Source organism: Pleurodeles waltl, chromosome 11 (genome assembly GCF_031143425.1).
Source record: "Pleurodeles waltl isolate 20211129_DDA chromosome 11, aPleWal1.hap1.20221129, whole genome shotgun sequence".
In the NCBI taxonomy this organism is placed as follows: Eukaryota; Metazoa; Chordata; class Amphibia; order Caudata; family Salamandridae; genus Pleurodeles; species Pleurodeles waltl.
The window spans coordinates 853,670,872-853,697,382 of record NC_090450.1 but is presented as its reverse complement, the minus strand read 5'-3'; the positions used below and the strand labels follow the sequence as shown (position 1 = coordinate 853,697,382).

Below are 26,511 nucleotides of genomic sequence, written 5' to 3'. Positions count from 1 at the left end.
CCCCCCCCCCTTGCCTGCATCGCTGAAGAGACCCCTTGGTCTCCCATTGATTTCAATTACAAACCAGACGCTTGTTTGCACACTGCACCCGGCCGCCCCCGTGCCGCTTAGGGTATACTTTATGTGTGGACTTATGTCCCCCCACGGTGCCCTACAAAACCCCCCTGGTCTGCCCTCCGAAGACACGGGTACTTACCTGCTGGCAGACTGGAACCGGGGCACCCCCTTCTCCATTGAAGCCTATGCGTTTTGGGCACCACTTTGACCTCTGCACCTGACCGGCCCTGAGCTGCTGGTGTGGTAACTTTGGGGTTGCTCTGAACCCCCAACGGTGGGCTACCTTGGACCCAAACTTGAACCCCGTAGGTGGTTTACTTACCTGCAAAAACTAACAAACTCTTACTCCCCCCAGGAACTGTTGAAAATTGCACGGTTTAGTTTTAAAATAGCTATATGTGATTTATGTGAAAACTGTATATGCTATTTTGCTAATTCAAAGTTCCTAAAGTACCTACCTGCAATACCTTTCATTTGAAGTATTACATGTAAATCTTGAACCTGTGGTTCTTAAAATAAACTAAGAAAATATATTTTTCTATACAAAAACCTATTGGCCTGGAATTGTCTCTGAGTGTGTGTTCCTCATTTATTGCCTGTGTGTGTACAACAAATGCATAACACTACTCCTTTGATAAGCCTACTGCTCGACCACACTACCACAAAATAGAGCATTAGTATTATCTCTTTTTGCCACTATCTTACCTCTAAGGGGAACCCTTGGACTCTGTGCATACTATTCCTTACTTTGAAATAGTGCATACAGAGCCAACTTCCTACACACACAATACACAAGACCAAGTATGCTTGCAGCTCACATGGGTAAGCTACAAATGACCAATACCAAAATAAACCTGCAATTGAACTGCATAGTCACCTTTAGTGTCCTAAATTAGTAAGAACAAATGAATGTAACAAATATTTATTGCTTACCTTTGATTTATCGAGAGTGTAAAGTGAATTAAATATCTTGTGCAAGTCAGTAGTATTTTTCAGAATATGGTCAATGTACAATTCCAGCTCCTCATGGAGGAAATCCTCAGGTTTGACCTGAAAAGAAAGAATATGTCAATCTCCATAGTAATAAAACCTGCTATTCAAAGCATGTGTAAATGTCAAAACTAATGCATCAAGCTGTATATAGAAGAAAAAAAACATATTATTAGATTTTACATATTTTTGTAACGATTTGTTTGCACCTGTATTGGGGAATGAATCAACCAATCAGGATTTATATAGCGCTGATAATCACCAAACAGAGTATCCAGACACTTGCATGTCCCTTAAGGGTAATTCGAACAGCCAGGTCTTGAGAGCAATGGGAATTGCAGGAATGAGGTGATGGTCCGGAGCTGCATGTAAGGCTGTTCCAGGTCTTTGCAGCTATGCAGGAGAAGGAGCGTCCTCCACTTCTGATAAGGTGGCTGAGGGGAGCGTGGGCAAGTGATCGGGAAGCAGAACGCAGTCTTCTCGACGGATGGTGGAATTTGGACGAGCCTGGCTGTAGCGTTCTGTATGGTTTGGTGTCTCTGTAGGAGGTGTGCGGTGATTTCCACGTAGAGAGTGTTGCTATAGTCCATTCAGCTGGTGAAGAGTTTGTGCAACGGTGAGTGTCGTATGCAGGGGTAGCCATTTTAAGACCTTCCATATCATGCGTAGAGTGACGAAGCAGGCAGAGGAGATGTTGTTTATCTGTGATTTTATGGCAAGCTTGTTATCAATTATGTTTTCAAGGTTTCTGGCGTGGTCAGTGAGTATGGGTGGGGGTCCCAGGTCTGAGGACCATCAGGAGTCCTTCCAGGGGTTCCTGTTGTTACCGAAGATCAGTACCGTCTTGTCTGTGTTCAGCTTCAGGCAGTTGTTCTTCATGCTGTCGGTGATGCTAGTTATGCCCCCATGAGGAAGGAGGGGACCTATATGATTGCGTCCCCTTGGATAGTGATGTGGTAGAGTCTTTCTAGCAGTGTGGTGGGATCTTGTGTCAAAGGCTGGCGAGGAAGATCAGAGCTGCTGTTTCTCCTCAGTCGAGAAGGGTTTGGATGTCGTCAGTGGCAGCAATCAGGGCGATCTCAGTGCTGTCATTGCTGCAGAAGCTGGATTGTGAGGCTTCAAGTAGCTTGCTCTGCTCCAGGTATGTCTTGAGTTGTGTGTTGATAGTCTTTTCCAGTACCTTGGCTGGGAATGGGAACAAGGAGATAGGAGGGTAGTTTTTGAGTTCCCTGGGGTCGGTGGAGGGCTTTTTTGAGTTGAGGTCTGATTTCCGCTTGTTTCCAGGTGTTGAGAATAGTTGTGGTGGTAACTGAAGTGGTAAGCAGGGTAGTGCGTTCCTGGCAGATTCTTTGGTTTCCAAGGTTGAAGATGTGGTGCAGGCATGGGTCTGTGGGAGCTCCTGAGTGGATGTATTTTATGATGGAAGTGAAGGGCTGGTTCCAGGTGGTCAGTCTGTGGTTCGTGTTGGTTGAGTGAGGGCATGTAGGTAAAGCAAGTCTGTGGGTGTAGGTTGGGGTTCGAAGTTTCTGTATATGGTTGAGATCTTGTCATGGAAGAAGTTGGCGAGGTTGTCGCACAACTCTTGTGAGGGTGTGATTTTTTTTCTCTGGCAGTAGTTTTCGCTGGCAGCTGGGTTGGTGAACTCCTTAATAATGTTGAAAAGATCCTTGCTGTTATTTGTGCTGGATTCGATGTGTGTGGTTAGGGCTGTCTTCTTGGTTGCCCTCAGCAGGTGGTAGTATTGTTGAGGATGTCCAAGCTGGTGCACCATCTCCTCTTCAGCGGTTTGCTGTCACATTTTGCTGTTCTGACTTCTTAGGTGTACCAGCTGGCCATTCTGCAAGGTCGTCTGTGATTGTTGCTCTTGATGAGGGCAATGTTGTTGACGTAGTTGGTGATCCAAGCGTTGAAGTTCTTAATTCCCTGTTCCAGGTTGGTGGAGGTGTTGAGGGCGTCTGTCCAACTGGTCTCTGAGATTTTGCCCCAGCTGTGCCTGGGGAGGGGGGTGTTTTGGCCATCTTAGGGTCAAGATGCTCCATGTTAGTTCTGTCATGTGGCTGTATTTGATGCAGTTGCTGGGGGTCAAAATGGGGTCCAGTATGTGTCCTGCAGTGTGCATGGGGTTAAGGACAGTTTGATCTGTCCTAGGATGCTCATACTGCTAAGGAGACAGGGGTGTTGTGTAGATAAGGTCCCATAATGCTGTGGTGTGCTTGCAAACAGAGTGTTAAGGAGTAAGCACTGGAGTCGATGGGACAGTCCTGGTGTCGTATGAGGTCAGCATGGTGCTTTGAGACATGACAATAGTCGAGCTGGTGCATCTGACTCAGGAGAAAAGTCCTCCTGTACAGTGCGGTACTGTGTACTAGCAGTGTTCACTGTGGTGTCCGGTGTACAGGGTACAGAGGACGGCAGCGTCATACCTGCGGGTTGGCTGGGAGCCTGTGATCCTTGGGCTGGGCAGGGTCCAGATGTAGATGAGCGCAGACGGACTTGCCTTTGGCACAAATCTAACTTCATACCTCCACTATGACATGCCTCACAATTGGTTAACAAACTATGTAAATTGTAAATAATGTGTTAGAAATGGGGTCTTTGGTTGGCAGTCAGGTTACCTCCTGTCCAAGCAAGGACCCTCACTCTAGTCAGGGTAAGCCACACACAATCCAAATTATCCTGTGCCCACCCTCTGGTAGCTTGGCATTGAGCAGTCAGGCTTAACTTAGAAGGCATTGTGTAAAGTATTTGTGCAATTAATCATACAACACTACCATATAGCACCACAAAAATACACCACAGAGTGTTTAGAAAAATATCTAACATTTATCTGGTTAAATGCAGGTCAAAACGATCAAAGATGCAATAAGTAAATGTAGAGATATCACTGAAAAGTGATATAAAGTGTCTTAAGTCTTTTAAAAGCAAACAAAGTCTCTTTCAAGCACAAAGTACCTGGTTCGTGTGAAAAATCTCCGTAAAGAACCGCAGAGGAGGAGATGCGTGGAAACAAAGGGGTGTGAGTCGATTACTCGGGCCGCACGTGGCAATGTATCATTTAGTGTTCACACAGGGATGGCTGTGCGTCGATTTCCGGCGCTCGGTCAAGGATCCTCTTCAGGTTGTGGGGTTTTCGGATGCCCCGGGGACGATGCGTGGATTTCCTGCACTGGCAGGACGAAGTCACAGGAGCTGTGTCGATCCGGTGGGCATTGCGTCTAATTTTCTCCCGCACGGCAGGCGCTGTGTCACTTCCTCTCTGGAAGTCAGGCTGCGTCATTCCTGCTCGGCTATGCGTCGATCCAGTGGGCCGTGCGTCGAATTTCCGATCGATATGCTGGCTCTGCATCTTGCGAAGTCAGGCTGCGTCGTTCCGGTTTGGCTTGCAGTGACATTTTCACCGTGGTGCAGGCTGTGCGTTGAATTTCACCGCACAAGGAGTCCTTCTTGAAGAGATGAAGTCTTTTTGGTCCTGAGACTTCACAGAACAGGAGGCAAGCTCTATCCAAGCCCTTGGAGATCACTTATTCACCACAGCCAGAGAGCAGCAAGGCAGCGGGGCAAAAGCAAGGCAGCAGTCCTTTAGAGAAAGCAGTCATGTGAGTCCTTTGGGCAGCCAGGCAGTTCTTCTTGGCAGGATGCAGGTTCTGGTTACACGTTTCTTCTCCAGGAAGTGTCTCCGTTGGAAGGGGCAGAGGCCCTGTTTATATACCCAAATAGGCCTTTGAAGTGGGGGAGACTTCAAAGAGTGGCTTCGAAGTGCACCAGGTCCCCTGTCAGTTCAATCCTGTCTGCCAGGGTCCCAGTAGGGGGTGTGGCAGTCCTTTGTGTGAGAGCAGGCCCTCCACCCTCCCAGCCCAGAAAGACCCATTCAAAATGCAGATGTATGCAAGTGAGGCTGAGTATCCTGTGTTTGGGGTGTGTCTGTGTGAATGCGCAAGGAGCTGTCAACTAAACCCAGCCAGACGTGGATTGTAAGGTGCAGAAAGATAAGTGCAGAGAAATGCTCACTTTCTATAAGTGGCATTTCTAAAATAGTGATATTAAATCCAACTTCACCAGTCAGCAGGATTTTATATCCCCATTCTGGCCATACTAAATGACCTTCCTACTCCTTTCAGATCAGCAGCTACCACTTCAATAATGTATGAGGGCAGCCCCAATGCTAGCCTAGGAAGGGAGCAGGCCTCACAGCAGTGTAAAAACGAATGTAGGAGTTTTACACTACCAGGACATGTAAACTACATAGGTACATGTCCCGCCTTTGCCTACACAGCACCCTGCCCTATGGGTTACCTGGGGCATACCTTAGGGGGATCTTATATGTAGAAAAAAGGGGGGTTTTAGGCTTGGCAAGTACTTTTAAATGCCAAGTCGAATTGGCAGTGAAACTGCACACACAGGCCTTGCAATAGCAGACCTGAGACAAGGTTAAGGGGCTACTTAAGTGGGTGGCACAATCACTGCTGCAGGCCCACTAGTAGCATTTAATCTACAGGCCCTGGGCACATATAGTGCACTCTACTAGGGACTTATAAGTAAATTAAATAGCCCAATCCCAAAAACAGTGTCCAAAAAGTGGAGGGAGGCAGGCAAAAAAGTTAGGGGTGACCACCCTAAGGCTGTCAGGTCTAACAAAGAAAATCAAGTTTCAAATTTACCAGTATCAGACTGAAATTTCAGTTCAGGCAAAGAGATTTCAGAGAAAACCCAAGCCAAAATGTGCAGCACTTTGTGAAAACCTAGTCAATGAATAACATCTTCTGAAGACGTGCAAAATAGTTAGAGCTCCTTTGGCTGTGCAGATCAGTGATTCTTATAACAAATGTAAGAAATGGGGTGTCATGTTGGCAGAGGTGTGCAGTCTGTCCAAGTAGGGACCAAAATCCTAGTCCGGGTAACTCCCAACACAACCTTAATTATCCAGTGCTCACCCTCGGGTAGATTGACACAGAGCAGGCAGGATTAACTTAGAAGGCAACATGTAAAGTATTTGTACAATAACTTATACAGTAACACAGTGAAAACACCACAAAAAGACTTCACATCAAGTTAGAAAAATAGCTTGTGACTTTATCAATATATTAAGACCAGAATGATAAAAATCCAATGTGTAGAAGTCGAGATATGAATTTTTGAAGAATAAATGCAAAATAGCGCTTAGAATCAAATAGCTCTCCTAGGGGTTAATTTAGGTTGGCCGGACTGGGGCAAAGTCAAAGTACTAGGTGACCACGATAGGGCATAGGCTGGCTACAGGACCAAAGGCGGCCACAGGGAACAAAGTATCTTTCCTGGTAGCAACAACGAGATGCGTTGATGGTGTCCTCCCAGGTATGGCGATGTATTGATCCAACCCACGCAGTAATGAGGATGCGTCAGTTCCGAAGACAAACGCTGGAGCCAAAATGCATTGGTTCTGAAGTGCAATGGTGCAATGCGCTGGATTTTCCCACGCAGTCCAAGATTGCGACAACCTCTAGGTCTGATGCGTCGGGCTCTCAAGGCAAAGTGGCAGTTCTGAGAGTGATGCACCTATTTTACTCCTGCAACTGGGTCGATGCGCCGGTTCTGCTACACGTAGACAGGAGGTGCGTTGATTTCTGTGTTGCAAGTCTCTGGGTCCACTCCCAGGAAATCAGGCACAGGAGAAGGGATAGAGACTTTGATTTCCCTGGTCTTAAGCAACAGGAGGTAAACCAACAAGCCCTTGGAGATCACTTGTGCTGCAAGGCAGAGTTCAACCCTCTCTCAGCAGGGCAGAGAGCGGCAGGAAGCAGGACACTACAGCAGAAAAGCAGTCCCTCCAGGTCAGCAGTCCAGCAGAATAACAGTCCTTATTGCAGCACAGCAGATCTTTTGACACAGTCCAGCTCTAGGTTCGTAAGTGTCTGATTTGGTGAGGCCAGACACCCAGTACTTATACCCAGTTGTGACTTTGAAGTACAGGAGACTTCAAAGAAGGGACTTTGAAGTGCACAGAGGCCCTTTCTTCCCAGCTCTGGCTCTGGCCAATCAGTAGAGGGCGATCAGCCCTTTCCGTAGGGACAGGAACTTCCTATTTAGGTGTAAGTGTCGGCTCTCCCTCCACCCTTCCTGCACAGGAAGAGCCATCAGAATGCAGATGAGCGCTCAGACACACCCAACCTTCCTGTGTTTGTGGCTGCCTAGAGGCCATGCACAAAGTGTAGCTGTCACCCACCCCAGACATGCATTGGAGACAGTTTGCAGGCACACACAGCTGTAAGAGCAGAGAAATGTCCACTTTCTAAAAGTGACATTTCTAAAATAGTAATGTTAAGTCCAACTTACTAGTAAAGTGGATTTATCATTACCATTCCAATGATTTGTAACATGATGCAGCTACTCCTTTCTGATCAGGAATTACATCTTAAAATTGTATTAAGGAATTACCAATGCTGGCCTATGAGAGGAGTAGGCCTCACAGTAGTGAAAAAATAAATTGGGAGTTTTTCACTACCAGGACATGTAAATCTCAGAAGTACATGTCTAACCTTTTAGTTATAGTGCAGCCTGCCTTATTGGCTACCTAGGGCCTACCTTAGGGATGACGTATGTACAGCCCAGCAACAGGAGGCCTGAGCCTTGGTTAAGGGCTTACTTATATGGGTGGTACAATCAGTGCTGCAGGCCCCCAAGTAGCATTTGATTTACATCTCCTGGGCATAAGTAGTGCACATTACTTGGGACTTACAAGTAAATTAAATAAAACAATTGGGTGTGAGCCACCATTACCATGTTTAGGGGAGAGAGCACAAGCACTTTAGCACTGGTCAGCAGTAGTAAAGCGTGCAGAGTCCTAAAACTAGCAGCAAAAATGAGGTCAGAAAAATTAGGGAGGCAGGCAAAAAGTTGGGTGAAGACCACCCTACGGCTGTCAGATCTAACAACAATTTTCAATAAATAAGGCATCTTTTGACAAACTGATGCCTTTTCTGCACAATGCTTCTCCTAGTAATAACTAATGTACTTGGTATTGGTAGCACAACAACAAGTATTACAGAGACTCTTCTATCCTTTAGGGTGAAGGTGAACTATAGTGTAAGAGATTTATTCAAACAAGATAATACTTCTTGTAATGGTAGCTTTTGAAGTGGATCTGTGTGCTGCTGACACATAACGGGGAATTGAAAGGAATGTAGCAGATCTTAACTACAACTAAGAGAATACCTCTTTCAGGGGGCATGGCCAAGATCGTAGACACATTCTGAGAATGCTCCTAGACCTCTCCTCTGCTATCTGTAACACTCCTGCTGCAAATTCCTCCTAAACTACGCCGAGACCCTTGTAAAATGCCACTGCACTCCTGCTGCGACACCAGGATACTGGGAGCGTGGTGGACCCGCCCGACACATTGAGGGCAGCCGAGCTGCCGCTGATGGGCCAGACAAGAAGGTGGCCACCTGATCAACCACGGTGAAGTTTGCCAGGGCAGCCCCAAAGTTACAGTGCTTTTTTTTTATCGTCTCTGCCAGACAGACAAGGACCCAAGCTGACTCACCCTAGAGTGAGAATAGCAGTGGAAGAGGGGTGTGGGCTAGGGCAAGAACTCTTCTTCAGGACAGCACCCCCTCTGGGAGCCATGAGTGGATCGTGGCAGTGGGCCCCGGAGTGCATACTTGAGACTGGCAATGTGAGGCGTTCCACCAGTTGCTTGTGCTACCTTCTTCTATCAGCTCCTGGATGTGGGCGGGCCAGGGGGCACTAGCCTACTCCTCCTTGGCTTTCACACTGGAGAGCCTGTAACCTGGACTCCCAGCACCCTTCGGCCGGCCCTTGCTACGAGCAGGCCAGCCAGGGTAGCCCAGATGACACTGAAATGCATTTTGGAGTGGCCTGATCCTTTGGCGATGAGGGACAGACTCCCCTTCACTTCCCGGGAGGCCCCAGCAGCGCCACAGCGGGCTGGTGGGCTGACAACAGCATATATCTACGGGGGAACTCTGAGAAGTGAGTAACAGCTCACACTGGCAGCACAGCAGCGGTGAAGGGCCACTGGCTGCTCATGGTGCCTCTTCTGAACCCCTGCGGTAACCAGGCCTGGAGAAGCTGATACCCTGTCACTGGCCTGGGCTGTCCTCACGGACCAAACACTCTATACCCCATCACTGGAAGACCAGCATCAGAAAGTAACTCTTTCAACCACATAGCAAAAACGTTTATGAAAAAACAGGAGACTCTCCTAATTTGTGAAATCTGACACTACTTCCATACTTCTTTGTTCTTCAAAACTGAACAGCGTTCAACATGACAAAGGACTTGAAGCATATTGACCCTTGAAGCAGATTTGATGGCTTCCAGATAGACATCATTCCAAAAAGAAGACACATTACAATTGGTTATGCATGAAATGCAGCAAACGTAAACTGAGATCTACTTATGGAGGACCCCTCCATAAAGAAAAGAGCAAGGGCAAGCACAAAATTGGTACTCAATAGTCCAAATATTCTTCAGCTCTGGAGCAAAGTCACTTGGTCCTGGACCTCAATAAAGTGTAGATTAAGTCAAATGTACTTGTACACTTTCAGCTCCCTGAGTGTTTTGTACACTTAGAAAAAGTACAGTTTATTACATGTGTACCCAATATGGGGTTAAAACAAAAGTCCAGAACTCTGTCATGCAAAGGGGGGGGGGATTGGGAAAAACCCTAAAGTAAATGAAATAATCATCAAAAGGATCAAAACTGAGGAAGGAAAACTCAATTCAGCATTATATTGATTTCAGGAACCCTAACAGATACAAATATTTGCTGCTGTAACAAACAGAACAGGGAAGTGTTAGGTAATTCTAGGCAGTTGGTAAATTTCATGCTACACATCTGAAGGTAATACAGTCAATCTTTGCCCATTTACTATGACTATTACAAACACGGTAAGTTATTAACTTGGTCATTATTTTGGAGTACCACCATTTCCCAGAATTAGTTTTATTGAAGTTTTTTTTCTGTTTTTGAACAATCTATTAGACTCCAGGCTTCACAAACAGTTCCCTTTGCTAAGGCTCCACCGTTTGGACCGAGGCTACATCACTGATGGTAACCTGTTTAGACTAGCATATTTTTGTAGACAGTAATGGGAGATTTAGTTGAGCATTAAAGCATGAATAAGAAGTATTGGGACTATGTTACATGCATTTTATCACTACTTTACTAATTATTTCTTCAAATGATCTCACATCTTACTGTGATGCACCACCTTTCTAAATAACATCAGTGAATTTGTCTTCTGTGATACCCAGTTTCAGGAACATGCATTGTGACTAAGTCATATTCTTTGCTAAGCATCCATTATTAATGCAGAACCATGTCAATGCATTTTTCCATGTTACCTTACACGTTTCCAAAGGTGCATGCACCTTAAACCCTCAGTGTTTCACCATTATACACTGGATACTTTTTATTTAAAAGAAATATAGTTTACCATTTGGGTTCTGATATGTTTTTCTTGCAGAATGATGATGTATATGTAGCCACTTCTAGCAGTCCCAATGATGACCACGTCATACGTCAGGCCTTAGGGGGCGAAACATCACCACTCCTTTTTATTTGACATATTATGTAACAGAATTGGATATCTGTATCAAAGTAACTGCCATTCTAGAAGAAAACGTAGGTGTTTTCTTATATCCTTTATGGTTTGCATTTCACTCTTTTACTGCACTAGTCACTGGATGTTTTTTGCAATGGTTAACATTTTTGTACTGTAACCATCTCTATTCTTATATTTTTAAAACCCTGCAGGTATTACAGGAATGTTAAGAACAAATAAAATGAGCTTTTCCTACACACCTTTTGAGAACTTCTACCATAACATTAAGTGATTTCCTTACTGTTGTTCCTTCACAGTAACTAACTGGCCCAAATATAGGAATACTGTCTTTTATCATTGCACATTAAAGGAAATCTGCTCTGTACTCACTGGAAAGAGTAGGAGAGTATAAGTGTACAGGGAGTGCAGAATTATTAGGCAAATGAGTATTTTGACCACATCATCCTCTTTATGCATGTTGTCTTACTCCAAGCTGTATAGGCTCGAAAGCCTACTACCAATTAAGCATATTAGGTGATGTGCATCTCTGTAATGAGAAGGGGTGTGGTCTAATGACATCAACACCCTATATCAGGTGTGCATAATTATTAGGCAACTTCCTTTCCTTTGGCAAAATGGGTCAAAAGAAGGACTTGACAGGCTCAGAAAAGTCAAAAATAGTGAGATATCTTGCAGAGGGATGCAGCACTCTTAAAATTGCAAAGCTTCTGAAGCGTGATCATCGAACAATCAAGCGTTTCATTCAAAATAGTCAACAGGGTCGCAAGAAGCGTGTGGAAAAACCAAGGCGCAAAATAACTGCCCATGAACTGAGAAAAGTCAAGCGTGCAGCTGCCACGATGCCACTTGCCACCAGTTTGGCCATATTTCAGAGCTGCAACATCACTGGAGTGCCCAAAAGCACAAGGTGTGCAATACTCAGAGACATGGCCAAGGTAAGAAAGGCTGAAAGACGACCACCACTGAACAAGACACACAAGCTGAAACGTCAAGACTGGGCCAAGAAATATCTCAAGACTGATTTTTCTAAGGTTTTATGGACTGATGAAATGAGAGTGAGTCTTGATGGGCCAGATGGATGGGCCCGTGGCTGGATTGGTAAAGGGCAGAGATGCCAGCAAGGTGGAGGTGGAGTACTGGTTTGGGCTGGTATCATCAAAGATGAGCTTGTGGGGCCTTTTCGGGTTGAGGATGGAGTCAAGCTCAACTCCCAGTCCTACTGCCAGTTCCTGGAAGACACCTTCTTCAAGCAGTGGTACAGGAAGAAGTCTGTATCCTTCAAGAAAAACATGATTTTCATGCAGGACAATGCTCCATCACACGCGTCCAAGTACTCCACAGCGTGGCTGGCAAGAAAGGGTATAAAAGAAGGAAATCTAATGACAGGACCTCCTTGTTCACCTGATCTGAACCCCATTGAGAACCTGTGGTCCATCATCAAATGTGAGATTTACAAGGAGGGAAAACAGTACACCTCTCTGAACAGTGTCTGGGAGGCTGTGGTTGCTGCTGCACGCAATGTTGATGGTGAACAGATCAAAACACTGACAGAATCCATGGATGGCAGGCTTTTGAGGGTCCTTGCAAAGAAAGGTGGCTATATTGGTCACTGATTTGTTTTTGTTTTGTTTTTGAATGTCAGAAATGTATATTTGTGAATGTTGAGATGTTATATTGGTTTCACTGGTAATGATAAATAATTGAAATGGGTATATATTTTTTTTTGTTAAGTTGCCTAATAATTATGCACAGTGATAGTCACCTGCACACACAGATATCCCCCTAACATAGCTAAAACTAAAAACAAACTAAAAACTACTTCCAAAAATATTCAGTTTTGATATTATTGAGTTTTTTGGGTTCATTGAGAACATGGTTGTTGTTCAATAATAAAATTAATCCTCAAAAATAAAACTTGCCTAATAATTCTGCACTCCCTGTATGTGTGCATCCCAATTTAAGTGGGAGTGTTTGTATAAGTGACCGAGAAAGAGGGAGCGAAAGCTGAGATGACTTGGAGATTATGTAATACATATAACCTGATAAACTGAAGACATTTAAATGGAAAAAAAGGCAAAAGGCTCACGCTACAATTAATTACCTTGTAAGCATGACAGACTGGGCCATTATAGAAACAGAACATTCCAATCAATTGATTCAGGAACCGCTTGCAGCTATCATCGGAAATGTCTATTGTACACCCCAAAACCTTCAAAAGAAGAACAATTTGAAATAAAAGTAGGTGAGTATTAAATACGACCATTGCATCTATTTTATTTTTTACAAGTAAAACAAAGATGTATCAACACAACACCCAAATTATAGTGGTGACCATTTCTTGAACATTATTAGAGCAGTCTACTGTTTTTTTTTTTTTTATCTTGGCCTTAACTTTAAAGTATCCAAACATTGGGGGACAAAGTTGTTTTAGCAGTGTCATTTCTCACAACGTGTTGCTCTAGCAGCCACCAGGACAGTGATGCTCGGGATGGTGAAAGGAGAGTAAGGAAAAAGACCCTATGTCAAGTACCTTGTTCTTCAGACAAATCATGACAACTGGTATTAGACTGTCCACAGAGACTCAAACAGAAGTGAGAGGGCACACTTTTATAAGTATAGCACAAATAATGGCCCAACCCCAGCCTCGATAATGAAGACCGTTTTCCTCCCATCTGTGCTTCTGCCAGAGAAAAACAAACACCGTAAATATCTAATACTCTAGGAGACTTCCTGTAACAGCATCCCAACGGAATGTGTGACATAAAGGCCAAGCTTCATCCTGTTGCAACACAATAACTTCACTTGACATTTTATGGGGCTAATGAGACTTCGTTTGCCATCATACTGTCTCAAAAGAGCTAAATAAATATGATCACAGCTGACTGGAACGAAAGCATTCTTTCAGTGGAAAACACAGCTTTTGTCAAATCAAAAGCTGTACTCAGTAGAACCAATATCCGGGTGGAGCCACAGTTCCCCCTTTCTGTAGTACTTATGAGCGCTATTTTGAGTTGATAACTTCAGTCATGGTGACAGCTGTGCTGTCAAGTGACACCTAGAAATTAGGAAACAGTACATCCAAACAGCAGAGATTTTAACAAAATGTTCTCATCAAGTACTTATGACAAATCACACCGTGTGTGGAAGCTATGCTTTGAACTGTAACTAAATAGAGTTTAGTAATAAGATTCACAAAACTGTTTATCAACATTCATCTTTGCTCAGTACACATACCGAGGTTAGGTTTTTTCACTCTACAGATAAATCGTTTACAAAAATGTACTACTGTTGCATTATTCTAAACTATTCACTTACCCAAAGGTAATCTCCATCCCACTTTATTGCAAATTTTAATCTTCTTAACCTCAACAGATCAGGAGGTGAACTTGATATTTCAGTAATGCAACATACAACCCCTGCTATCTGTCCACACAACAGTTCCTGCTCATCAATGGGAGTCTGCAAGTACATAATAAATTTAGCAATGAAACACGCGTTGTTTAGACGTGCCTGTAAAAGAAAAACTCTTCAATAATGTTAACATTTGAATTGTTTCCCCTAAAGGAATTTGAAAACTTCACAAAAACATGCACCGTTTATTTGAACATTTTAGTTTTCTATATAGTGTGAACTGGAGAGCTGGTCATTGGCCTGTTCTCTAAAGAAACAGAAGAAAAATTACTTCAAGGAATAGAAACCTGAGGTAGGCAGGGATAGCAGTAGACCGACTAATCTTTAAAGTTAACCATATAAAGGAAAGGGGTGGGAAAGTAATTTATTAAGTTTAGGCTGCATATTACACAGTATTCCGCCACTGGACTTCTTGGTACTTTACTACAGCAACATAATCTAGCAAGCATGAGCTAAGCCAATAAGCTCTGACTTTTTTTCCTGGTACAAATTGGGCCTATCAGCTTTACTAATGTTGATGTCTAAATAACATATACATGCAGGTACAAGATAAAAAAAGTATACAGGTAGCTGCATGATTAGTGTAGGAAGGTACCCTCTTTTTGGCATGGCTACCCCCACTTTGTGCCTGCTATCAGTGTGCTTAGACTGTTTTCACTGGGATCCTGCTAACCAAGACCCCAGTGATTGTGCGCTCTCCCTCCAAATGTGGTTACATTGGACCTTTATACACTCCACAATTGGCATACTGGTGTCTCCTTACAAGTTCCTAGTATATGGAACTTCGTTACCCAGGGCACTGGAACACCAGGGGTCTCCCCCATGGGATGAGGCATATATTACGTCACCCATGGGAGCCCATGCAAAATGTGTCTGCAGCCATACCATTGCAGCCTGCGTGAAAAGGTGCATGTACCCTTTCAACACAGGTCATTGTAAATCACCCCTTAGGTAGGCCCTTCCAGTCCAAAGGGCAGGGTGCAGGTTCCAGTTCCAATGCTCTGGACTTCGCAAGTGCGGTGAAGCCATTTTATCTGTGTACTGGCCACAGGTCACTAACTGTGGTCCAGCTACATAACGGTAACTCCAAACCTAGGCATGTTTGGTGTAAAACATGTCTGAATAATAACCTAATGCTAATGCCAGTATTGGTGGCATGATTCCATGTGCCGTGAGGGTTCCTTAGAGGACCCCCCAGTATTGCTGCTCCCAGTCTTTCAGGGTTTTGCGAGCAGCCCACGCTGCTGCCACCCCTCAGAAAGGTTTCTGCCTTTCTGCTGCTTGACCAGGATTTCCTGTGGGAGAGGGAGGCAAAACCCTCCCCCTTGGAAACAGGTGTTACAAGGCTGAGGAGGGGTAGCCTCCCCAGGCCACTGGTTTGCTTTGAAGGGCACATTTGGTGCCTAAACCGGTTTGCACCAGTCCATGGACCCCTGGTCCCTGCTCTGGCACAAAACTGGACAAAGGAAAGGGGAGTGACCACTTCACTGTCCATCACCACCCCAGGGGTGGTGCCCGGTGCTCCTCCAGGTGGCCACTTGGTTCTGCCATCTTGACAACAAGATGTGCAGAGGCCCCTGGGAGCATCAGAGTGGCCAGGTCAGGCAGGTGACGTCAGTGACCCCCTCTGATAGGTGCTCACCATTCGAAGTGACCAACCACCAATGTAGGGCTATTTAGGGACTCACTTGTGGGTGGGTCCCCATATTTGGAGTGCAAGACTCCTCTGCATTGTCTACTTCTGCTCCTGGCCACTGGAACCGCAACTGGACACTTCAGGAATAGACAAGACTGCAACTCCTGAGACGACCTCGCCTTGCAACATTGTTTCCCTGGCTTCTTCCAGCAACTGCAACATTTCCACAGCTGTGCATCCTTTGGGGTCAGCAAGAGCTGCACTAGGAAGCATGAAGGAATCTCCCTTGGAGTGAAGGAGTTACTTCCCTGCATCTGCAGGCACCTACAGCGATGCATGCATCTGCTCTCCTCTTGAACTGCGTGGATCCTGCAACACAGGTGGTGGTCTGGAGTGGTCCCCTTGGTCCTCTATGCCCCATTTTGGGAGATGGTGAGTCCTTGCCTTTCCTTGCAGGACAGTACCCCTGTCACTGTGACTCTTGCAGTAACCAAAGCTTGTTGTCGCCTGCTCCAAGGGATCTTCAGGCTCCAAGTAGCCCCCGCACTTCATCCTTGCAAGGACAGTCTCTCCTCTGCTGCTCCAGCGACGGGGGACTCCTCTCCAGGTGTGCTGACTGAGCCTCACTGCAACTTACTGTGCCTGCTGCCAGTGGGTTGCCTGTGGGGGCTGCGACTGCTTCTGTTTGCTCTCCCCTTGACCTTGCTGGTCCTCTTCAGCCTTGCAACTCTTCTTTTGCCCTCATCTTGCATTTGCCAAAGCTTGTTGGTGGTTCTCTAAACCACAGACCATCTGTGACCCGGCGACCGACGTGGGACATCATCTGCACCACTCCAAGGCCCCCTCTGCAGCTCCTGGGTTCCATAACTGTTCTTCACCTTCCCCCGTCAACCTGGATCTTCATCCTCAGAAGGGTGGGTAGTGTCTCTGGCCCTGTCGGGCTGGACTCTGTCCCTTTCTTTTGCAGGTCCTCTTCTTCCAGAATCCACTTTTGGGTTCCTCCTGTCTGGTCCGGTTCTTGAATAGCTCTTTTTCTAAGTTCTCTTGTTAGTCCTTGGGAAGGCCAGGTACTTACACTGCTCTCCTGGTCTCTGGGGGTAACCTAGCTACTCACCTCTTGGGGTCCCGTGTTCTCTCAGCTCCCCTCTAACAACTTCATATCCTTGGGTGGGGGACTTCACATTCCACTATTTTAGTGTATGGGTTGGCCCTCAGGGTACACACTTAGAAAGGTAAGAGAAAATTGAAGAATAGGGAAGAAGAGGTATAGGGAAGTTTAATTATAGGTTAGAAAAACAATATGTCAGAAGAAGAATATTTAAATCTGGCTCAACAAAAGCAACACCATTTAGATTCCAGTTAATCACCGAGTACGAATTTGCCATGGCATCTGTAGTAATGCATGAATGATTCCCCTAAAATACACAAGGAAACCGAGTACTGTTTCACTATTCTGAGTTCCTCCATTAACCAGAGCCTTGCCACCTCATCAAAATGTCAAAATGGCAGTGCTGTGTACTTCTACATTTCAATTAAACGTAAACAATAGGAAGCGATTTGCGACTTGTTGTCCGGGAAAGCAATGGACCCGATGGTCTTCCCACAGAGCTTTATAAGCTTACAGCATCCACAACCACCCCCAGTCTCCATGCAACGTTCTTTGAGAGCCAGAAAAAGGGGCCCTACCCCAAGATCAGGCATTAGCTAGTAAAGTAGTAATACTCAAAGACAGCAAACCACCAGAGGCCTGTGCCTCCTATAGGCCTATTTCACTCCTCAATACTGAGGTCAAGATTCTTGCTAAGCTTTTAGCTTCCCGATTAGATCAAGTGATCCCCTCCCTAATCCACACAGATCAGTCTGGCTTTATGCCGGGACGGAGTACTGCCCTTAAACTGAGATGCCTGCACGGTGTCTTGGGTCGAGCGTCCACTATTCAAGAAGACACCCTGATGTTTTCATTGGATGTCCGGACAACTGGATGGCCTTCAACACTATTGAGAGACCATATATGTTTGAAGTCCTCTAAAGATTTGGTTTTGGGCCACGCTTCTCAGCCTGGGTACATCTACTCTACACAGAACTACTTACCGTCCCCACTCCCACAGCGGTGACCCTAACACTCCTGCACAAAACACTTCATACACTGGGGTGGAAGAACACAATCACACAGGCCACCCATCTGTGGGACATGCACAGTTGGGTACTCTAGGTATACAGTTGGGGTTCCGTAATTGGGATCTTATTGGCATTAAAAAGGTGGTAGACCTATGGACCCATGGCGCTATCCTGCCCTTCCCAGACCTTCAAGCTACTTAACAACTTGCACCTACTGTGACCTACCTCTACCTACAAATTTGTCCTGCCCTCCATAAGATACTGCCAAAAGGAGAAGAACTCTCAGAATCCTCCCCACTTGAAGACCGGCTGTTGATCAAATATATGCCCAAAAAAGCAATCTTCATCACATATCGCAAACTCATCAATAACACTCCTGATACACTTAGCAGTCTATGGGAACACAGGGTGCACGATTTAGTGGAATTAGACGAAGACGAATGACTGGAGGCTTTAGTTTCCCCACATGAGTAGCCACCCATTCTAGATTCCGTTTAGTCCAATTGAAAATCCTTCATAGGTGTTATTACGCTTGTACCACTCTGGCAAAGATGGGCAGAATGGCCTCACCACTCTACCCTTGATACTGTGGCCACTTTGAGACGTTTTATCATATGTTATGAAACTGCCCAGCCATACGGAGATACTGGGAGTCTGTGGTGTCATGCTTAAATACGGTTTGTGGAAATACTGCTGAATCCTCCCCTAAATGGTGTCTGTTAAATGTCTGGGGCACAACTGACATTACATGAATGGACCAAACCTGGACATCTCTGAGGTTAATGATGGCAAAACGCAATATTGCCCGAACTTGGAAGGCATATCGGTTGCCGGAGCTGGCTAACTGGAAGACTGATCTAGACTGGTGCATGTTGACGGAGAGAGTGGTGTACAAGACTAGGCGCTGTCCTAACAAATGGACTGAAATCTGGGGGGAGGGGGGGGGGGGGGGAAATCATAGAGGTGGATTGTGTACCCTGCCCAGCCTCACAGTACCCGATGATCGTAATGGCACATGACTTGACTTTATGGATATCTCCTAAGGTCTCTGTGGATGGGGAGGGAACAGGTGCCATCCAGGTGATGTGATATGGTTTAGCTGCAAACTGCTATTGTTAATTATGGTGCTGCACTGATTTGTTTATTGCTTTACTTGCAATTAAAAAAAAATCTAAACAAAAGAGTAAATAATGGTGTAGACCTAGTGGTCTATGACAATATGCCCCAAGCTAAAATAAATATCAGTTTTTAAGAACAGACACATCCAGAGAATAACAACAGCTACATTTGTTCTGGCTTTAATGAGAAATTAGCACAATATTGTTTTAATCTAAAATTAATTTACCTGTTTTGGGTAGAAGTAATTAATGCCAGCCCGTGTTGGGTCCCCTTCGCATCTCACCTTAGAGCCATCATATAGGAAAAAATAATTCAACCTATAGAAATAAATTTGACAAACGTTATAAAAGCCATACGCTAGTTCTTAACAATACTGTAGAAAATTAAACATGAACCACAGCTACTACACAGCATAGAATTAAAAAATAAAAATAAAAAAAGTTTAAGGAACTGCACGCTGTAGGTTGTGTCAAAAAGTAAGAAAGAAACAGAGACATTGCAGACACTTTATTTTACTAGTATGATGGAAATCACTTCTAAATATTTCAAAATGTTCGATAACAAAGTAGTTTTAAAAAAAACATATTTCAATACCAGATTTGTATGAACTGGTACATTACCTCTCCCCATAAGAAGAAAGACATACTCTTCTGTAAATATAGGCCCTCATTTGGTCATTCGCCGCAGAAACCACCTACCGCTGATGTCATGGCCGCCAACATACTGTCACCATGGCTACCATCCGTCTGCCATATTATGATCACTGCCGGACTTCTGCCACAAGAAGGGTGGCAATCCAGCAGTGATCATACTGGCGGACGGTGGTAAGCTGGTGCTGCTACCACCAGCACCGCCACGGCAGCTGAACGCCACCAGCCGCATCATGACCTGTGATACGGCCTGGTGGTGTTCTGCTGGCGGGCGCTGCTGGCGGTAGCAGCGCCCCTTCCCATTCCCTGTCGGAAGATCACCTAGAACAAGGTAAGTCAGGCTTCTGACAAAGGAGGGTGGGTGAGGGGGTGTTGTGTGCGTGTGTGTCTGGTTGTGTGCATGAATGGGTGAGTGTGTGTGAATGCATCCGTGTGTGTTGTGTTGTTTGCGTGGTTGTATGCGTACGAGTGATATTTTAAGAATGTGTGCGAGCATGTCTGGTAGTATGCGTGAATGCCAGTGTGAGTGACTGGGTGTATGCGTGGTGCGTGTCTGCGGGTGTGTGCATGGATGGGGGATGGGGGTGGGAGTGTGAGGATCGGGGGTGTCAGGTATGTGTTGGGGGTGGGGGAGCCGCCTACCGATGACAGGGAAGGAATTCACAGTCACCTGTAGGGCCTACCGCCATGGTTTTCGTGGTGATGCTAACGCCATGAAAACCATGGCGGTGGGTAGGCTCAAAATACCGCCGGCGGTACTATGCCGGCTGCCGGGCTGGAGATTGAGATCTCTGGCCCGGCGGCTGATACTGCCATGGCAGTATGAGTGGAGAAGTGGCGGGTTGGCTGCAGCCAACCTGCCATTCTCATAATGTGGCGGTATGTACCACCAGCCTGTTGGCAGTACTACCGCCACATTATCACTCACCGCCGGGGTCATAATGACCCTATAATGTCTTTAACACAACAGAAACAGTAGCAAAAAAACAGGAAGAACCAAATGTCATCAAGTGGACATCAATTACAGTTACAGACAATCATGTTAACATTGGGGGAGGGTTTACATTAACATTGCTTCTACCACAATCTGTTAATCTTTACAAATTTACTCACACTTAAGCACCAGAAATTGGCTGCTAGAAGGCAAGGTAATTGACTCTAGCTTAAATGGTCATGTCAAGCTAACCGTTTTTTGCTAAAACAGCCTTTGATGCTATAAATACCAATCTACTCTGGCAAATGTTATTAACTTAGGGTTGCCCAACAAAATTAGTGGCAGCATGAATAGGCGTTTGTTACACGAGGGATCCTAGGAGTCACCATTTGCGGACGTCCTGGCTCCTCCTACTTCTGGCACTGCACAGAATGCTGCCCCCCTCGGCCGGACCTATGGCTTACGCATCTGCATGTGTGCTCCGTGGACCCTACATCTAATGAGCTAGTCACCTTATCACCTGCTGAAGAGGTGTCGGTCTTGGCTTCTATTTTCATTGCTGAAATTGTATATTTCCTGTAGGATCATGATTACTGCTGAATTAGACTTTTGCATTTTTTATTTCAATTCTAAATTGTCCTTTTAATTTGGTTTGCCTATCAACCTACCTTGCTTGCCAACTTTGACATTTGTATCTCTTTATGTATATTTTAGTGTTACAGCTCTAAAGTGTAGTTATTTGTGGTCTTGGACCACCCCCTCTCTCCCCCCCACCCCCCACTCTTGTCCTGACAAAGAGGAGGGTGTTGTGGGTTGATTTTAGAGCCTTGCTTGGGCACACGTACTTTAGCCTATGCCTGCGGCCTGTGCCCTTTTACCTAGTTACATGATTCATTTATTTTATTCATTTTAGCATAACTGGTATTTTAGAGGGATGTTTTATTTTTCTAATCAGCTGCTATTCTGCAAAAGCGTTATTACTTTCCTTGAAAAACATTTTGCTGTGTACCTCTGCCTAAGGTTGTAAATGATATTCTATCTAGTATTGCCACCACAAGAGAGCTCAGCCATCTTCGACACTCAGACACAGGATCACGTCAGGCCCGGTTTTCAGAATATAACATGTTTTGTTATAAAGACATCACAAAGGTCAAAGAAGGTTAGAGAGGTCATTCCAGCCAGAGGTGCCATCCTAAGCTGAGCCATTTCACTGCCACTCTGCTGACCTCAGCCCTGGCTCTACAGCCAACCGAGGAGGTAGCCAGCGGACCTCTGCTTTTCAGGTATGGGGCGAGTGTTCCTTCCAAAGATTGTATGAGCAGAAAAGGGCTATCAGTGCTATGCTCTCATGTAGAAGCTAGAAAGCGTGGGTAGGAATATTTAGGCACATGTGTATTCCAACATGCGGGATTCTTCATCGGATTTTCACTTATGGTAACAATTCTAACTGTCCTATGATCTATATTCCTAATAATCGCAGCTCATACATTTTATCACAGATTTCACTCTTTTTAATAAATGCCTTTAAAACTGTCATGCATCTCTTTGTTTGCCTGTGCTTGGATGAGACTAGTTCTAATGAGAGAAAAGGGCTGGATCTGCCAACTGTGACTTCCCTGAGGAGTCGGAGTATCTTGCATCAGACTGCAACAAATTACCATTACGTCTAGATTTGGGTAAGGCGCTGCTAGCTAGAAAGGGTTCGTCCAACAGCTACCAAACAGTGTGGGATCGACTCAGTCCCCTACATGTGGTGGTGCTGCCGCCCGAAACCAGCAGTTTTGACTACATGACAAGAGTCTTATGACCGGACCACAGGGACGTTCTTATCCAATTTCCAATTACCTCAACTTAAATGTTGCTATAAAAGGTATGGGGGCATCTGACTGACTTAAAGGAACTTGGGGCCAGCAACTGGTAGTGAGACTGTAGTGCTAGGATCACTTAAACGTTTTTATCTAAATGAGTCCAGATAGGTAAAAGAAATGGGGACCTTGTAATCCATGCCACTCTTGTTGGTCTTATGTACATACATGACCATGTTTAATATCTGCCCATGGTCCAAACACAAGAATCTCCTAGTGATATGCCAGGTGTAATGGTATATCTTTTTGAAGATTTACTAATCAAAGGGCGGATTAAAGTCCAAGCACTAGCACTATTTGGTTTGGATGTTGTACAAAGCGCCTTAAAATTATATGATTTTTTTTATACCCATTTTCATGTTGCTTTAGATAAATAGCATTTGGGCTAGTCCGGGTCGGCAAAGGAAACAGGTACTATGCAACCAATGCCCCTCTTGTCGGTCTTATGTTCTAATAGGACTATGCATAATATCTTCCCCAGACTCAAAATCTAGCACCTCCTAGTGGGAGGCCAGGTGCAATAGTTTTTGAAGACTTCCTGATTAAAGGACAGCTTAAAATCCATGCTCTAGCACTTTTTGCTACGAATGGCAAGGCCGCTGTGTGAATTACTTTAATGTTGTATGAATTTTTATACTCATTTTTGTGCTGTTTTAGCTACTGACGATTCGAATTCGTTGCAATAAAGTTATAGTATTACGACTACTGTAAAACTTTCCGTGGGAGGGAATTCTGGCAGCTGCTGAACGGTGACCACAACCAGGTACTAGATGTTCTTCAGGAAAGCAGCAATAAACTGGCCACAGAAGAGTTAACACCTTAAGGTCTGCTCAATTGCTTAGGCCCTTGCACTTTTTCACAGTAGTAGGGCCTTTCAAGAATCTTGTGTGGTGCCCAAATTTTATCTGTAGTAGTTTTAACTAATGTACTTTTTTATATATCTTATTTTGAAGTTGATCATTTAAAAAAATATATATTGTATATTTGTTGTGTATACTGTAAGGCCTGTCTATGTAAGACTGGCACAATAAATAAACTTGAGTTTGGTTTTGTAAAGATGACGGTCACCACTGCATTGGTGGTTGATATGATGGGAGTGCACTGTAGGAGTGGATCAGTTGTCAGTGATTTGCTTAGTAGAAATGGTGGGTTTAATTACCTTCAAGGTCATAAAACAATCCTGTTGCACAAAATAACAGGTCTTGGGGGTTAAATAAATAAAATCCCTTAAAAATACATGCTGTCTTAAAGCCAAAGACCAATAAAATTAAATGCAATAAAATGTATGTGACTAGTAAGCATATGTAACAATAAAGCATATGCGATATGTCCTTGTATTAGACACAGCAGAGAAAATAGGGAGTAGGCTACGGCCATATTTAAACTGTATACACTTGAACTCTCCATCTACAAGAGTATATTTCTGAACCCTGCTGCCCAGTAGGAGGTTAACGAGTTGGATCACTAAACCTTTTTACCTGATGCCATTTTATGTGTTGGGTTGGAAGGGATGGGGGTGGTTGTTCCGAACATTATTTATCTTAGTAGTATAAAGCTGGATTCCACAGGTGGTAGGTAAAGAGAGACAAGAAAGTCTGTACACATTTGTTGTGGCAGTGATGTGTTCTGTTGTTAATTGTGTTGTTCAGTTTTTGAGCCACTTTATTGCAGCAAATGTTTGTTGTTTTGTACTGTGGTTGTTGTATTTTGCTTTGACTTTTGTGGTGTCTAGTAACTGTTATAATTGTGTTATGTTGGTATGTATAGGTTTTTTGTAATACTCTAGTACTTATTTTAGATACGTTAACAAATGCTGCTATTTTTCCAGGCAAATACAGCACAGGTCCTGTGACAAGAATTCATATTCCAATGCCTATGGTGGTAAAACAGTGCTGCTAAAGCTTTTGAAGTACTTAAACTACCAGTCAATACAAAACTGTGGCCGTGATGGTGTCAGAATTTAGCACTTCCGGTGCTCACATAACGTTAAATGTCCCCCAGAGTATTACGCACAAAAATACAACAGTCCAGCAAAACACAAAAAGTAAACATAAATGAGTGAGGACCGGGGTGATCTACTCTGCTGTGCTGGGGTTTTGTTTATTTATTGTCCAGATCGGTATTACTTGTGAACAAATGTTCCTGTTCGCACGAAAGATTAATGCTATCAGAACAGGAATTCTATATTTGTCGATAACACAAAGGGTTTATTACAAATAGCTAATAACAATATTTGTTCAGTCATCTTTTTTTAAGAATAAATCTTTAACCGGACACATCCGATGTGATACCTTATTGATGCTACCTATTAGTTTCGCAAGGACATCGCAGGCATTACTTCGAGATACATTACATGATGAATATTTTATTGGTTTCGTCCAAGTTTCAGAAAAGTAGTCATCTCAAAGTGGTTAAATATAGAAATCCCAGGATTGCACATGACCCATGAATACTCAATTATATCTTACCTTGTTGGAAAATATCTGTTTATTTTAATTTACAATGTTTTAGCCTCTATATTTCTACAAGTACACTTCGTAAAATATGCATTCATTATTTTATTCCAAACATTTAAAAAAAAAAAAAAAAAAGAAAACTCGAACAAAATTTAACAAACAGAAATTAATCAGTTAAAGAAAATTACAAGTGGCACTAGGGGACAAGTATGTGTCGGAAAATTAAAGAGCTAGAACGATTTGGGAGTGATTTTTCAACAATTTAAATAACGTCCTACAATAGTTTAATATATTAGAGGTTATTGAATTGCCACATTACTACATGTTCTTCGTGATCTAACTCTGTTAGTTTAACAAAAATATAAAATCCTAAGTAATTATCTGTGTGAGAAACCTTATACGAAAACGTGTTTGCTAAGTAAATTAATATTGTCAGTGGTCTAGTTAAAGCAAATAACTTAAATAGAAAGTAGTCACTGAAACCAAAAGCTCAGTTGACAAGTGAAGCAATCAAACAGATAAGTACATTATCTACGCGAACACAAAAGACCATCTTTAAAACATTTCCTGTGGAAACAGGCATTTTGCAAAGTCAATAGATCTCACTTTTGGAATCTATTGGCTTTGGCTGCAGTTTTTATCTATGCTGTACAGGAGCTTGCAGGTGCCAAGGCGAGACCAGCGCATTCAAACTCTCTCCCACCAACACCACAACAAAACCTTTGTCACCCACGGGGCGCAGGGGATGAAAAAAATTACAATAATGAACAAGTGCCGAGAACGGGGGCACAATAATATATATATGAAGTACGTATGTGTCACGGGGGTGACCTGGCTATATCTCTTCATGATGCCGATATACGCTGTAAGAACAGTCAAAGGTTTAAACAAGATGATTTAATCATGATTTCATGTTTTGCATTTCAGAGTACAAGAATTATTATTATTATTTTTTTTTACTACAAGGCAACATCACTGACGAAGTCTGTTCTGAGATGTGTCAAACACTTTATGTGATTGCCGGATGTAAACTGTGCTTGTGTGACACACAGTGCAATTAATTAACTAATAAAGTAAAAGAGTTTAATAGAGAGAAAAAAACAAGAAAAAAAGACAACAACTCAGTTTTGTTAAATCGCATTTATAAAAACTATAACCCCACAACAGCAGAGGGTCCAGAGACTCAAGGGCCTTGATAGGATAAAACAACACATTGACACATATTTCTAAAGTAGGTGCAGGGTTCCGAAAGCTCAGTGAAGAAGATCTTAATAAATAATGAGCCAGTAGTGTGTAAAAGATTTTTGTTTTTAATTTGGATCTAAATATGTTACCACAATCACCATTTATGCTCTCCATCAGCGACCATTTTGTAGAAATAAAAAAGCATCAAGCTAAGCACCTGAATGATATGTGAAAAGTGGTGTCATCTCTCACGCAAAAACATCAACCACACAATTGAAGGCAAACAGGATGGTGGCAGGAAGACTGTATGTAGATGAAAGGCTACTGGTCATGGATACAACTGAAGGACATCTCTCCCTGGGAGGACTATTGGTGTAGTAGTAACCTTTGCTGCCCAAAAAGAAGATAAATGAACATTCATGTTTCGGTGGTCAGCAATGTTGCAGACCATGACATCGCTCACGCTGGAGCAAGTAGGGTAGCAAAAGTACATCTGCTATCCACTGCAAATCAAGTTTTTAATG

General features: G+C 43.9%; 1 protein-coding gene across 1 annotated transcript in view; it reads right to left on the bottom strand.

The window, feature by feature from the left end:
• HPS4 (HPS4 biogenesis of lysosomal organelles complex 3 subunit 2) overlaps positions 1-26,511 on the bottom strand; it is a 231,277-nt gene that overhangs the window by 194,704 nt on the left and 10,062 nt on the right. Inside the window, exons 3-6 of the mRNA XM_069214693.1 lie at positions 19,124-19,214; positions 13,929-14,072; positions 12,715-12,822; positions 991-1,107 (exon numbers count right to left, since the gene is read on the bottom strand). Of these exons, the coding sequence (XP_069070794.1) occupies positions 991-1,107; positions 12,715-12,822; positions 13,929-14,072; positions 19,124-19,214 (460 nt within the window). The remainder of the gene's footprint in view (positions 1-990; positions 1,108-12,714; positions 12,823-13,928; positions 14,073-19,123; positions 19,215-26,511) is intronic.